Source organism: Prorops nasuta, unplaced genomic scaffold (genome assembly GCF_024137725.1).
Source record: "Prorops nasuta isolate Cenicafe-Biocafe unplaced genomic scaffold, Cenicafe_Pnas_1.2 PNAS00019, whole genome shotgun sequence".
NCBI classification, from domain to species: Eukaryota; Metazoa; Arthropoda; class Insecta; order Hymenoptera; family Bethylidae; genus Prorops; species Prorops nasuta.
Window position 1 is genome coordinate 5009108 of NW_027116816.1, and position 15173 is coordinate 5024280.

The window sequence follows — 15173 nt, forward strand, 5'->3', positions numbered from 1 at the left end:
ATTCTCACCGCTGTCTACTTATATTCGCAGCAAACCAACTCTATATAGTGACTTTTGTTGTATTTAGTTTTACCGTCTGTTCATATTTAGTTCTTGTACTCACCTTCTGACCACTTTTTTCTCTGTTCCTTCGCGTGTTATCTTCTATTATTATACATAAAAGAGAAAGATATTTGATAACAGACTCGTTGTTATATAAAATGTTTCATACTTCCGCGGTCAAAAACCGATTTCAGAGTCGAGAAAGTGCAGATGGCAGATTATCATTTATCGACACAGTGGCATATCTTAATTAGCCTCCTTTCCCCCTTATTCCACATTCTCACTTCCGGATTTTGCACGAAAACTACGTGAGAGCCCTTCAAGCCCCATTTACACACGCTTTTACTCAATTTTTTCCAGATAACTAGCATAGAGTAATCTTTGCTATCTTTTGTAGCTCCCAGCTCGAAATCTTTGAAATATCTTCAATTTTGTATTATAGTCTAATTAACTTAATTTATAAAAACAATTAATATTATTTATATTTTCACAATCAAACCTACAACAATGGTTTTTGTGCTTCTCCAAGATTTCAGTAGGTTCTAAATTAGCTTTCTCGCTATCTTTAGATGTGTAGGCATCATCGGTTAAACGATAACGATAATTACATTTTCAAAAGAAATTACTTTTCTGGAAAGAAAAAGAGAAAGGTATCTCGCGTACGCAACACGGAAGATTACATCGTTTATTTTCACCATACATCTCACTAACTGGCAAGATTTTTCAAAAATAGCGCAAAATTTTTTTTCAGTACGCTGGGATCATAAATGTTTTATAAAAAAAAGAAAGAAAAATTATGATAGAATAAATTTATTTTTATGATAGCAGTGAAAACAGTAAAGCGCGGTAAAAAACAATTGAATCAAAAATATACGACAGAGTCGTGAAATAAAATAGGATTTTCTTGTTTTAAAAGAGGAGAAACGTCATTTTTTCATTCGGAATGGTTTTGGTTTTGAGCGAAAGAAAATAGATGAGAGGTATTGGAACGAAAATATAAGATGAAAATTTTTTGGTTTATAAAGCTGCAGTTCTTTCGCTTCGAAGCTAAAGGTCGTAAGAAAAGGTGGATGAGGTGAAGGAGGAGCAAGTGCTCGTCCTGGCAGGTTTCTTCGCATCCCAAGGCCACGAGAGGGAAAACTTTAATTTATTATTTCCAACGAGCCAGATCGTATAATAAAATGATCAGTGACGAATGAGGATTTGAACGAGCGCTCCTGCTGAAAAAGGGACCTTACATTGAAGCGCGTTCGTTCGTTTAATTGGTCCAATTTCTAGATAAGATTACGTGTTTTTCTCAGTCGAATCGCTCGAATTCCGTTAATTACCTCCCGAATTAGAGCGAGCTGGCGAAATGCCTTTGCAAGAATTTCTCCATAAAATATCGCAACTAGGTTTTCTACTGTGCCAAAAAAGGAATCAATTGTCAAATTACTTGATGCACGGAAAGTGTTTTTGTCAAATATAATACTATAATGCAGTGGGAAGAATTTCAATCTCGTCTGTTTATCTTTTAATTGAGGAAGAGTCAATGATAACACACCGTGCATGGATTTGTAGAGTGATATGGAAAGAAAAGTTGAGATGTTCGGGGGAGAGGTTGGTGTTTACACGGTTGAATATATTTTGGTTAGCTGGAGGCTCGAGATGGATATTCTGCACGACTAACTACATGCATAAACGTTCCGTGACGAATACATATGTCTTACGTGCCGACTACGCTGATATCGGGCCGACGTTGAAACTCGGCAAACTTCTCCGTCGGTGTGTCGCTAACTTTGCACCAAGTCTGGCTAAAGTTCGAAGGGGTTGACTTCGACCCCGACTGCGCATTTACCTCCTCCCACCTTCCAGCCCCCAAGGCAAGCTGTAATACGGCTAAACGAATGTAAACTCAACCCTTTAAGGCAACTTAGATGTACCCTCGACCAAAAAATCACGACAAAAAGCTCGGCAACGAGTTATTTGAGATTACGCGAGGTTCTCGACAACTTTCCGAGCCAATTGCGAATTAATAAGGAAGAAAAGTAGGTATAATATAATTTCGACATGATGGGAAGATAGAGGGTATACACATATATAGAAGTAATATTGCAATTAATTTAAAAGGCAAACGTAAAAAGCGTGATCGATCGGGTACTCGGGGCGGCGCAGCGGCTCCGGGGCGAATTGAGAAACATAACACGAGAAGCTATTCCACACCCACCCCCACCCCACCTCTTGTCCCTCTTCGACATGATCCGCGGCTGCCCAATTTCATTATTCGGACAAAGTTACTGTCGGCCGATCCTTCTCACCGAAATTACTGATATCCGGCAGCGTACAAGGATTACCTACCGTCCAATCAATTTGCCGCCTGGCGTCTTTAGCCGGATTGAAATATTCCGCTGTACCATCCCCCCTCCTCCTCTCCTTCCCCGAGGATTTACGCCGGATCCTCTTTCTGCACAGGATTTTTTATCCCTCATCTTTTTTTCCATCCATCCCCTCCATACTCCCGCCTCTCTGCGGGATACAAAGAAAAAGAGAGCGGATTTATGTCCGCTAAATCACGCTTCAAGATCTGTTATAATTAATAAAAGAGAGTCTTTTTAAGTTATTCATCAATTTTGCAGAATCATTGTAGAACTTTTCCTTTACTTTTACAATCGACCAGTTTTCCTTTCTGCTGCTCAGTCAACGGAACGGAGCGACTTTTGAATAATCAAAAGAGAGGACGCATAGCAGGGGATAAAAGATGAGATTTCCACGTTTTAGAAGGTTGAGATTAATAAGTTATTAGGGATGCGTAATCGTAAATGAAATCTGAAGGATGATGCTGCAAGAGGGTGAATGTTCAGGGTGTACGACGTAAAGGAGGACTAAAAGTAAGATAGAGTAGGAGGATAGTAAAGTTTCTTGCAAAGGTGAATTAAGTCGTAATGAAGTACGGAGTACGCGGGAGAGACGGCTGGGGCGAGAGGAGAGTGGGGTGGGTGGTGGGGAAAGGAGAAGAAACGAAGATGACGGAATGAAAGGCTGCCGGACGACGGAAGGACTTATTGCCAGCGGTAAGAAAATATAAAAAGGCAAAAAGAGTAAAAGACCACACTCGAGAAGGATTAGTCGTCTCATATTTACCGAGCTGGTCCAACCTTTCGAAACAATTTTCTTCTCGATGCTTCTTATTCAATTAAGATCTCCTCCGTCTAATTGGGTTGCCGCTCTTGCGCGTTTACGCAGTATCTGTCTCAAGAATAAAATTACAATTCTTCAACTTTTTTCCCACTCTTCAACTTTACAACTTTCTTTCCTTTTGCCAAGAGTTTTTTTCTTTCACACTCCATCAGGTTATTTATTCGCAACCTACTCGACATTGCTTTCTTTTTTATTATATATACTCCTAATCAGATCAATTTCTTTCGCTCTATACTTTGCCATTTTGCGCTTCAAACTTTTCTATTAACTTAATCTCATCGTTTCATCGTCTACGTTTTGAATTTTAAAAGCCTCGCCCTCCAATTTGTCAAAATCAGTTGTTTCTGGCAAACGCTATATATATATATACCTTCTAACAGATTTCATAAACTTTATCCGGTTTACCTTTACTTTGATCATGTTCGACTAGTTTCGAAATAGTTTATAACTTTATCCTAGCCGTACGTATAGATTCTGCACTTTTCTGCAATCAAACAACTGCTCGATTTGGAATTTAAATAACGATGTCTCTACGGATAAATCAGTTTTCATAGCTCCGTCCAGATACACGAGTGTTTTTCTGAACTTTCTCAAAACTCTATAATTTATTTCTAAATTTGCCCCAATAAATCCAACTATAAACATTAATTTAAGTTTGAACCAAAGGGTGGCTGAAAATGGTATAATAATTTACGAGGAGTCTGAATTTTCGGGCTGGAATTTGCCGGAGAGTCGCCAATTATTGGACCAAGAAATTCCATCATCTTGAATTCCTCAGCCAAATTCCACAAATATTTTTTCTCCCAGCTTCTTTCCGACTTTCATACCTGATAATTTCATCGCCAGCGTAATATTAGTTGAATGCGAATACGTAAAATCTATTAAATTGTTCGTCATACAAAAATCTATAAATGAAACTCGTTGTCCCCTCTCCACTTTGGATGGAAGATCGATTGGATTACCGTCGTAATCGAAACTCGAATAGCTACTTGCTTGCTTGGCAAAATGCAACTGTCGATTGTTGACGAAAGAAAAATAAAGCTGTGACATGGTGGCCTGCGGAGAGTTTGCAATTAGGAAAGTCGAGACAGAGCAACAAGCCCTCGTTAGCAGGGATTATGGCAAGTAGTTTGATGCAAGTATAAGCCCAACAAATGGACGAGAGCTTATGTGTCTAACGAATACGTAATAAATAGTCAAAGTGTCGAAGTTCCAATCTAATTGGCCAACACTGTGTCAAGGCCTCGTCTAATTAGCTTTCAGGTCCAGTTCTCTGTGGTTTATGTTACTCCCTATAAGTTTTCTCAACTTGTTAAAGTGTTGACAAATTTCTCCACACACTGCTGGTGAAATATCTTGTAATTTCTAAACTCCTTGATATAAATTAATTGTCATTTAAGGCTCTTGAAAAATGTGTTCAAAACTTTAAATTCATATAATTTCCAAAGCTAAAACAACGTACGCAATGGAATTTCTCAGAAATCAAGAAGTTTGATACGTTTGACAAAAAATTGATAGACCTTTTTTTCTTGCGAAACGTCGAAGCAGTGTGCTGCTTTTCAATTTTCAGATCCGTGCAAGTAAACCCTTGTTTGCCAGCCGACAAAGAAAGCAAATATTGATAAAGTCCATCCGGCAGTTAGTAGAACTGACCATCCAAAGCAGACTGATAATAGCTTGGTGGTTTTGTAATTGCCAATGTAATTAGAGGGTGAAACGAGAGTAAAGGGAGCCGATCGTTATTTTATTTTTGTCGTTCCGCTTGGTTGCACTAATGTTTCTTATTGCTTTACACGAGTAAAGCTATATTACGAAAACAACAAGTTTTTTCTTTAAAAGCGGCTCGTGGTAAATCGACAATTTTAATTAGGTTTTTTTCAATTAGGCAAGCGGTACCCTTTATCAAAATGTATTGTTTTCACGAATCATACTGTTTCAGCTCTATCTCCATTAGTTCTGTTTCATTGCAACGAAGTTTACCAGGTTTTACATACGTGTCTGTTCTCCATGCTTGAATTTCGTTTAATGCATTTGTAAATGGATCCGAAAAAAAGGAGGCAAAAGTGAGAGGGCTTTCTCCGAGGAACAAATGAAGTTTACGCACCGCACAACAGGATATCCGCTGTAATTAAATTAGTTCGAATTGAATTACAGGTTTTATTCACCGAATGCACTCAGCTCAAATAGCGGCTAATTTATTTATCTTCAAGGCTTTTAGCGTTACATCTACACTTTGTTAACCTCTACTCGAGTACCTGCATCGTTTGGAGGCATGTAAAATTGTTTGCAAATAAAACGAGCCTTTTAAAGCAAACACGTTGCTTATTCGTTAAATACGGATTAAGAGAACAAAAACACAATGTAGGATCCACAGACTTTGTCTTTAAATACGAGTGAATTATTTTAAAATTCTATAGAGATTTACTTGTCCTGAAATGTGCAGCCAGACCTTAAAGTCCCCTCTATATATAACTATGTCGATCGAACGAGTCGGTAGATTCGGACTGTGCTAAGTTTTCCCCAGGGTGAGTGACATTCCAAGACTTCCGGTTGCTGGACGCCTGACAGTAGGGGCTTTCTTGGTTACCCATGAACAATTACCTCGCAACGCGTCCAACGCAACTTGTCGGAGGAAATTGCGCGGCACATCGTAGCACGCAGCTTCGCTTATCATTGCGTTGACTCGCAGCATCTTCTCGCAGGCCCCATCCAAAATCCATCAACAGGTCCCTCCCTCCCATTTCTCCGGGTCACTCTTCTTCCACCGAGCCCTACCTTTATTGCCACTACCATTTTTCTCCCGCCGGAACTCATCCTAGGTGGGATACGAATAAAGTGTCTCTCTCTCTCTCTATATATATATATAGTACATGTTTGACAATAAGAAAGACACGATCCAATCCCAACCTTGCTATCAAAAACCTTCCTTCTAGAGTCACGACATATTCACTATACGCACACATTTATATATATATATATATAGCAGCTATATATTTATCGAATTGTCTTGGGTTCCTCCAAACCATTGCCATTTCCCGAGTCTTCCGCGACGGATTAATATTCTCGCATGAATTTATTCATTGAATCTGTTATTCATCGTCAATATTTGTGTCAGTGGAATGCTGCTCGCGCAGAAGGCGGCTGTTAAGCACTGAAATTTCGTGAGATAAACTAGACAAGGTTCTATAGCGATTCGATGCATTGTCACGCTTAGCTCGGTGGGTATAAGGAAGCTCCACTTAACGCTGCCATGGTTGCCGCAGCTATTCCAGAATAGCGAGAAGTAATTAGGATCCGGCTCGGCGCCGACCGCGGAAAGGTTCGTTTACGCTTCGCGAATATCCTGAGATTCTATCTTGCAGCTACGCCCCCGCAACGCGTGACCAGAAACCGAATGGAACCGTTAAAACCACTGCATTCTACCAGCCTTTCAAATACTCACCAGAAACTCCACGACTCTCACATCTGATCGGTCGAACCAAAACCACCAACGGGCGCAAATAATCGAAAAAAAAATGCAAGAGTGCAGATTCGTGACTTATTCTTTGATTATCAATGTCAGCCAAATCCTTCAATTTTATTTTTTATTATTTTTTTCAGTCGACACTGGTCCATTACTGAGATGTATAATAATTGTTGAGGGGAAGCATCAGGTTTGCGATAATTGTCATTATAGTCGAGAGTTCCCAGACTCGTGCGAGATCTGTTAATCGCTATTCCTGAATATATACATTCCCCTCGCACTTTGAAGATTCCTGGTGTATAGGCTGACTTTGAAATCCTGCTATTGTCCAATCAAGTTTCATGAATATTTTACCTCGCGTTCGAAGATTGGAGAACAGGAGGGCCCTAATATCAACCTGACAATAATTAATAAGTCGAATTAAGCCGAGGCTGTGAGTATCAGAATCGTTGGTAATTACACACTCGCTGCAATATCGCCTCGCGAGTGGCACGTACCTGCTAATTTTCTAAAATAGATAATCCTCCAGAGTTGCAGGGTGCAGGCTGAGGGGAGAATTCACCCTTGCCCACTCTAAATCTTTCTCAGTCAATTCTGTTTCCCCGTTACAGAGTGGACTTGTTCCTTTGCATATATCCAGCTTCCAACTAAAACACACTCATACACAAACACACACATTAATCGCCCTAGCTTCCTTCGCACTCCTCGAAATCACAGAACTTCTACTTCCGTCAGCGATACGCCGAATATATCTCGTCCAGCTTTGACTCTTCCCCAGAGTGACACTTCCTAATTTCCTCACTTTGCTACACGCTCCCCTAAAACTTTCCACCCTCCGTGTTGTCATTCTCTGATAGTGTTATCGCATTGTACCCGTACCACGATCCTCGTTATTCCCAAACTTCGTGAAATAACCTCCCATATCCAATGCGATCCAATCTTCCATTAATATATAATATCGAAAATCATGTATTTTGATCACGCATTATTCAATATTATTCGTTGCGTTGTTATTGGCAAATTTGATACCGAGTAATTTCTCCATATATATATATATATACGTATTACATCAACGACGAGACGAGGAGAATGGGAAGCGAGATTCAAATCGATAGGACGAAGACCTGCAGATGCTGTTCCATTGTACGGTGGAATTGATCGGATATTTCGGCTGGATCTTGATGATGCGATGGGAATAGGACATATATTGTATTTGGGAGTGCGGAAGTACGCGAGAGACGGAAACAAAGAATGGAATGGCACAAAGGCGAGAAAGCTGGTCAGAAGTAATTCACAGAGCCCGGGAGCCGCTCCGTTATCTGATTTCAAGGATTCGCGCGATGCATACGGTATACTCGCGTTTCCTACGACTGCCTAACGATCCACAGTCCCGTTAACGACCCTTTGTAACAGCAGCAACGAGAACAACAAGATCCTGAAGGACCAATCCCGCTGGGAACCGTCCATACTTGGTGGTCCACAACCCTAACCCATCCTACATATATACATATACCCTATGGCTGCCTCATCGCGAATATTAACGGCAAGTTCGACGGCTACGATCGATAAACGATAATATTCCACCATATTAGAGATATTATCTAGCGCCATATTCCTGCCCCGATGCTACGACACCTAAACGCGTTACATAGACGACGAAATCCTGTTTTGGACCCACTGCAACCTGGCCCATTTAATTCCACCCCATTTCCTCGTCGTAAACATCACTTCGTACGAGTCATCCCTTATTATACCATCTCCGAGAAATTCCTTAAATGCCATTTCAAAGCCTCGCTTAGCAATGCTTATATAAATCAGCCGTAACGTAGATCACTCGCTATCGTATTAAAACGATCTATATACATATTGACCCGTAGAAATAAGATTTTTGCAAAGATTCCGCTCAACGCTGATTGGTGGATGCTCGTGTGCTTCGGGAGAAGGAATGCGAAGGTTGAGAGCGAGAGGAGGAGGGATGGGATCAGTGGGCAGGTCCTTTGTCATCTATATTAATTCGTAATTTTTAATTAAGCACCTCGGAGCCGCAGCCCAAGGCGAATTAGCGATCGATATCGGTCGCTCGCGTGCATCGGGGCTCTCGATCGCTTTAAAATTACAATTACCGCCTGAAAACGGATCCGCTAGCCCGCGGGCTTTAGTCAAACTCGTACTTTGCTCAAGATCGGCCCCGCTGGGTCCTTACCAGCTGCTTCCTCCACCTCCTCCCTCCCCCTCCTCCTCATCCTACCAACTGCCCCTTCTTCCCCATTTAATCGCTCGCCAATTACCAAACTGCTGCTCGTTTCTTCTCCTCTTATACCCAAAGTCCCAAAAGTGAATTTATCCGCCTGAGAGCAACGAACTGTTTGCCTCCCCCACCCTTACCCCTTTTTCGTGTCCCACAGCATTCACACCATCTCCGTTCCAAACAATTTTCATTCCACCGCTCTTCGCTTGCTCACCGTCCAATTTCAATATTATATTTAACTTTTAATTGCATCAACCGGCAAATCGTTCATTATCGCGCTACGCTTAATTCATCAAGCGAGTAATTCGTGCTTGATACTGTACTTCAATTATTTGTTCAAAGCTAATTATTGACTTAATGAATGAGATTGAGATGCCGTTGCGAGTAGTGGAAACTCCGTTGCTTTTATCAGATCTTGGAAGAAGATCGCTGTGCGAGGGGAAAGTTTCCGACTGCAGTTTCGGCATGTCAGAGAGTTGTGTCGCGTGGTTTCCTCGTGTACGGATGGGCTTCCGCGTGTCTCTGTGTCTGTGTGTGTGAGGAATAGAAGCATTGGATTTGTGGATTAATCCTGGCGCGAAAGGTCTCCTTCCAATGGACGAGATCGGGCAAGTTATTCAGGTTCATGCTTATTGGTGAACGCGTGCATTATCGCGCTAACGCAGCAAATCCAAATCGACCAGTCAACCAGCAACCCTCCGTAAATACACCAACGGTCGCTTAATTCGATTAAGCTGCGATCATCGAATTGCTTGATGTCGCGCCCTCCAAATCGTCCTCCGACACAAATATCCCTGCGCTCACCTATGACCCTTTCATTATTGATATATCCTGCTTCGGTATAGCGGGTATATATACCAAACTTCTCAGGAAATCAGCCTGAAACCGCATTTAATCATTGCGGATCTATAGTAACGAGTCCTGTACTCTCTGCCCGATAAAAATAAACAAATGTTAACGAATCAGCTGGGATGAGATAAAATCAAGCGGTTTTCGTCCGTGGAATAAAAATTACTGAGAAAATCGAGTAACGAATTGAAATGAATTAATCAATCTTTTTTTTTTTTAAGGGAATCTTGGCTAACGTTAATGATGAAGTTGAATAATGAAAGAAATGGAGGTCTTTCGGTGTCTCTATATGGTTTTGCAAACTGGTAATAGAGAAGGAGGAAGATATAATTAATTAATTAGCGGTGATGGGAAGTGATTTGATAAAAATGGGATAACTTTGGGTAGGCTGGCAAACAATGTAGCAGCGTTTAATTCGATTTGGCCGCGATGATCGGATGACTGGATCGTACAGAGGCCAGGAATTCCAGGCTACCCCTACAAAGCTGCCTCCCCTCGCTATCGCGCATTTCATATACTGACCGGCCTATAGGTTATTCTCTCCGCTCGTATGCGTGTGTGTGTGCGCGAATGTAGCGCCAAATTTTCCGGCGCATTGTTGAAGAGCGGTCGCGAAATTCTATTCGAATCGGGCGTGCCGAACGAGCCGGAAACCGACGAATTTCCAGCGGGCGCAGCCTAATGGCACGGATTTAATTATGCCGCGTTTGCACGGCAACGTCACTGAACACACGCGCAAACACAAAATACGCCCCACCCCTTTACACGCGACGTTCAACCTGCGGCTATCCGGAAATTCATTTATTTCCTACACTATAATAGCTTTGCTTACGAAATACTCCCAAAAATGATCAATGGTTTGTTCCTGTTTGTAAGATACCTCAGGCATTTAATTGTTTTGTTAATTGTGCAATAAAAATTATGTGCATGGAGAAAATATTAAAGCAAATTTTACCGTGTACCAGTTAGTTGTATTGTCATATTTTTTTAGTCACAGGAAAAATGATTGAATTTAGATTTAATATTATACTGTGTGATCATTAAAATGCACCTGAAAATCAATCATTTTTCCTGGGAACGGAAAGATATGATAATACCAACGAGGGTAAACAGTAAAATTTTCTTTAATATTTTCTTCGTGTATTATATTTTTAGAGAAACTATTTTTAATACAGGATGTATCAGAGTAATAGTTGTGAAAAATGGAATGCTTTGCAAAAATGGAAGTCATTTTCAGTAACTTCTGTTATAATAAATAATCGACTGCTGGAGTACTAATAATTTATTATAAAAAATGAAAACTTTTTGATTTTTGGTGTGGTGGAGTCTTAATCAAAATCAAACCAACATGCATAGGTGTCTGTACTGTTGAGTTAACGATTATTAAATTTTCTGTGCATACATATATACACACACACACACAAGGTGCTTATTAGAGCTCCGTCACGCCATAAACGCAAAATTTTCAAAATTCCATGAAAAACTTTTTTTTTAGGCCAGCGACCCATGGTTTATTTGAAGCAACCGCTGCAGAAAAATTAACCCCATTGCAACCCTTGAAAGTTTTCACATGTGTCTCTGGTACAACTTGTATAGTTTAATCCACTTTGCATTCTAAAATATGAAAAGGGAAATAAGAATAAGGTATATATTTGCGAAGTGGATAATACAAAGTCCAGACAAAAATCCAGACATTTGTGTTTATGGAATTCTTAGTTGGTATATCTTGGAGGACGCCAGGGTAATTTTCTGTGCCAGTTTGCGCGGAAACTTTATTTTCTCTCGCGAGTAGCTGTAATCCTGGTGTAGCCTGTTACCAACATGGAGCTTCCACTTGGCATACACGCGCGCGCGTGTGTGTGTGTGGGTTGCGAGTATGCGCGAGCGCAGGAAGGACCCGATTAAAGGTGCGCTAGTTTGCGGTGCGCCGATAAACTTGGGACAAACGATCGAGATTAATAGGAACCGAGACCCTTCCACGATACTATCGATCGTGCTTGCAAGCTCTCCTTACCCCCTGGGCACGCCAGCTTTTCTCCGTGATCGTAAATCCACTCGCCGGATTCTGCTCTAAACTACGCTGTATCTTTCCACTCGGTCTCTGTCCAATGAAAGACGCCAAAATTCAGCAGTAATTTTCTCAGCCTCCTATCTTTCACAGCAGATATATATGACACAAATAAGAAACTCTTACTTATATCTGATCAGTGTAATAATTTTATAGTGAATTATAAAAGACCACAAATTTCAGTGGTAATTTTGCCAGCCAAGAATCTTTTACGGCAGATGTATGACACGGAGAAGAAGATCCAACTTATATATATCAAATCAGTGTCTTATAATTTTACATTAAAACCATAAATAGCGAATGATAAAAATTATTGTCAGTTATCGAATCTTGAAGATGGCAAGGTTTCACGTGTAGCTATCGTGAGAACCAATAAAGAGCAGCGAGAAGTAGCAGCTGCCTACGCAATTACTCGGTGAGGTCGAGATCCTTTCTCATCTCGTTACTGTAAACAATGCGCACAAGAGAGAGAGAGAGAGAGAGAGTCCTCCGAAAGCAATAGTTTCGCCTTGCAGGATCCAATCTCGATTCTCGTTAGCGGCCCGTGGCAATTTACGCGGCCACCGACGTAAAAATCGCTTTTCCCGCGCGAGAAAATCCCTCCAGGACAAGATTATGCTGCGGTGGTGGCCGCGATTGCTAAGTGCCGCTCCAAACCAATTCGCCAAGGCACACTCGCCATGGTGCGAAAACCATCCGCAAAGACCTTTTACCCTGGTCCCCGCCTCTTTCCCCTCAAAACCCTATAACACCGCAATCTTATTCCCCTTATATTCGGAAACCCTCAAACTCTGTACCTTTATATATATATATATATACCTTATTCCCTCCCGCGCCGATCAATCATTCCTCGAGTATCGTTGAACTTTGGCGAAATTTCATTTCGACGATAAAATATACAAGATAAAAATGGGAGGAGATTCGTAGTGTTCCTGCAGGCGCGTATGATTCTCCGCATGTGTATATATATATACACGTATACAGAGAATTTTCTGTGTAGTATTAGTGTTGCTGCTCCAAAGGAGAACCGCGTGTGTTTTCGATATTCGCGAACCGTAACAGTTTCACGGTCCCTATTTTAATCCACGACTGCGGCATTCCAGGCCGCCTCCCGCAAACCGCAGCGACCGAAACTTCTCGTTTGCCGGTATAGCAACCTATTTTCCTGAGGGAGGAAAAGAGACACACGTAACAGACAGATATAGTGTAGTGATTCGGTAGACTATGTATATATATATATATACTCCCGTTGCTTATATACGAAATATACTCACCTGCAACTTACCTCCGGTAGTTCGCAGCGTTCTTCCGCTTACATTTGCCTAACCACGTTAACGGATCTTGATCGAAATATCAGCGTTGCCATCGGGAAACGAACCCAAGACGCTTTTAAATATTTTAAGCGGGTAAACCAGTGTTTGCTTCCTCGTGGAGAAAATTCAACCGCTCGCCGAATGTCCGCCCTGCAACCAACTCGTGTCAGTCAACACATTAGCACGCTGAAAAACATTGCCTTGACTCCCTGTGAAACAATTAAAGGCTTTTGCCGGCCCTAAGCTGAAACTCGCCCTTCCACGTTTCCTCGCGTGCTTCTTATCTCCCTCTCGTACTTTACACGCGGTTGAATTAATCATTGAAATTCATTTTCTACTTTCTTGTCACTTTGCCTCAAAAAGTTCACGTCTGATTAAAAATTTCATTTCCTCGTGCATCGATTGCAATCTTTGACCATTATTTTTTCTTTTTTGGTTTTGCGCACAGTTTTTAAGGGGGAATAATATTACCAAGTTGATAGTACAAGTGATAATGAGAGTGGAGGGGGAATTAACTGGTGTTTTTTGTGTGTTTCAGATGAGTGGGAAACGTACGAGGAGTTTTAAATGCGCGGTTCATCATCGAGACCGCGAGGTCTGCTCGGAGAATGACTTCCACCTGCTGGTTCGAGAGCCTACGCTATTTCGCAAGTACGTTTCGAAATATTTGCTCCTGTTCGTCTTCCAGCGAGAAACGCGATCGATACGCCATAACACGTATACATGGAAGCTCTGTTTCAAGAATAGAATCCATATATTTTTACGAGAAAAATGCTGGCAAAGGAAATTGTGTAATTAGAATTCAATGAAATCCTTAAAAATACAGCGAAGCGGAGAGAAGAAAAGATAAACCGATCGGGTTGGAACACGGGAAATAGGGTTGAGGGGGAAAGATGGAGGGACTGCATTTTATTTTATTATTCCAATGGAATAAGCGATGCGTATACGAGGACTACGGGAATAGCGCGGACTTTTCTCTCGCGTTGCATTTTATACTCCACGCGACTTGGAAAAGTAGCGAAACATCAATGTCAACCTACATTCACCATTTTCTTTCCACAGTCTCTTTTTTCGAGTCTCTTGCATTTTATAGATTCTCAACTCGCTCGAAAAATTCTAATCGCTATCGATGTCACCTGAAAAGTGTCTATTTGCACCTTTAGTACATATACACCCATATATATATATATATATATATGTAGCTATGTTAATTCGTTTGACGAAAAAATTGTACAAAGCTATTAGAGGGTTAGGTATAGAGGAAGCGTTTGCCAATGCAGTCAGCGGTGAATTGGAGATTTTGCTAGTTTTCCAAGACTCGCGAAGGCTGCTAGGTTGAAAATAAACGAGGCAGGGAAGATGACTCGATTGAATTGTTGAAATGGAACTACTTTGAAAATAGGACTTAGCGAGAGCTGGCGAATTCCCTTACTTCTCTCGAGTGTTGTAAAATGCAACAGTTAGTTCTTTCAAAGGCTTTTAACATAAACATCTTAGCCACTTCGAAAGATTGTTTTTCTTTCTCCCTGGCTGGATTACTATTGTCCGGAAAAACGAGGTTGCATAGAAATGCGATGGATACGAGCAACAAGTGCTGCTTATTAGATCGTCCTATCGTACATTAAAACGTTCCATCGTGACAATAATATTGACTCTCTCTCTCTCTCTCTCACTCTTTATATATATATATATGTATATAGCAGCACGTCTCGCCAATTGAAAATTCTATATGAGAAAATTCGTGGTAATCGGAACATATGACAAGGGAGCCAGTACAGGATACCTGGGTGCTTTTAATAAAATAAGATGCAGTGTACTATATATACACGTGATACGTGAATGGCGAGGGTCCATGGTGAATACGTTGAAGAAGAGTGGAGAGTGGTGAACGGATGGAGTGGGTCCATTTTGTGGCGGGGAAAAGTCTTGAAATGAGGTAAGGAGTGGGTTTCTCGGCATGAAATCTCGGTGCCAGGGAGAAATTCCTGTGCACACAAGATAAGAGAAGCGGCA

At 41.2% G+C, this 15173-nt stretch overlaps 1 protein-coding gene across 1 annotated transcript in view; it reads left to right on the forward strand.

Annotated features, from left to right (window-relative positions):
* stet (stem cell tumor) overlaps nt 1–15173 on the forward strand; it is a 242801-nt gene that overhangs the window by 147696 nt on the left and 79932 nt on the right. The window contains exon 5 of the mRNA XM_066739208.1: nt 13699–13811. Within this exon, the coding sequence (XP_066595305.1) occupies nt 13699–13811 (113 nt within the window). The remainder of the gene's footprint in view (nt 1–13698; nt 13812–15173) is intronic.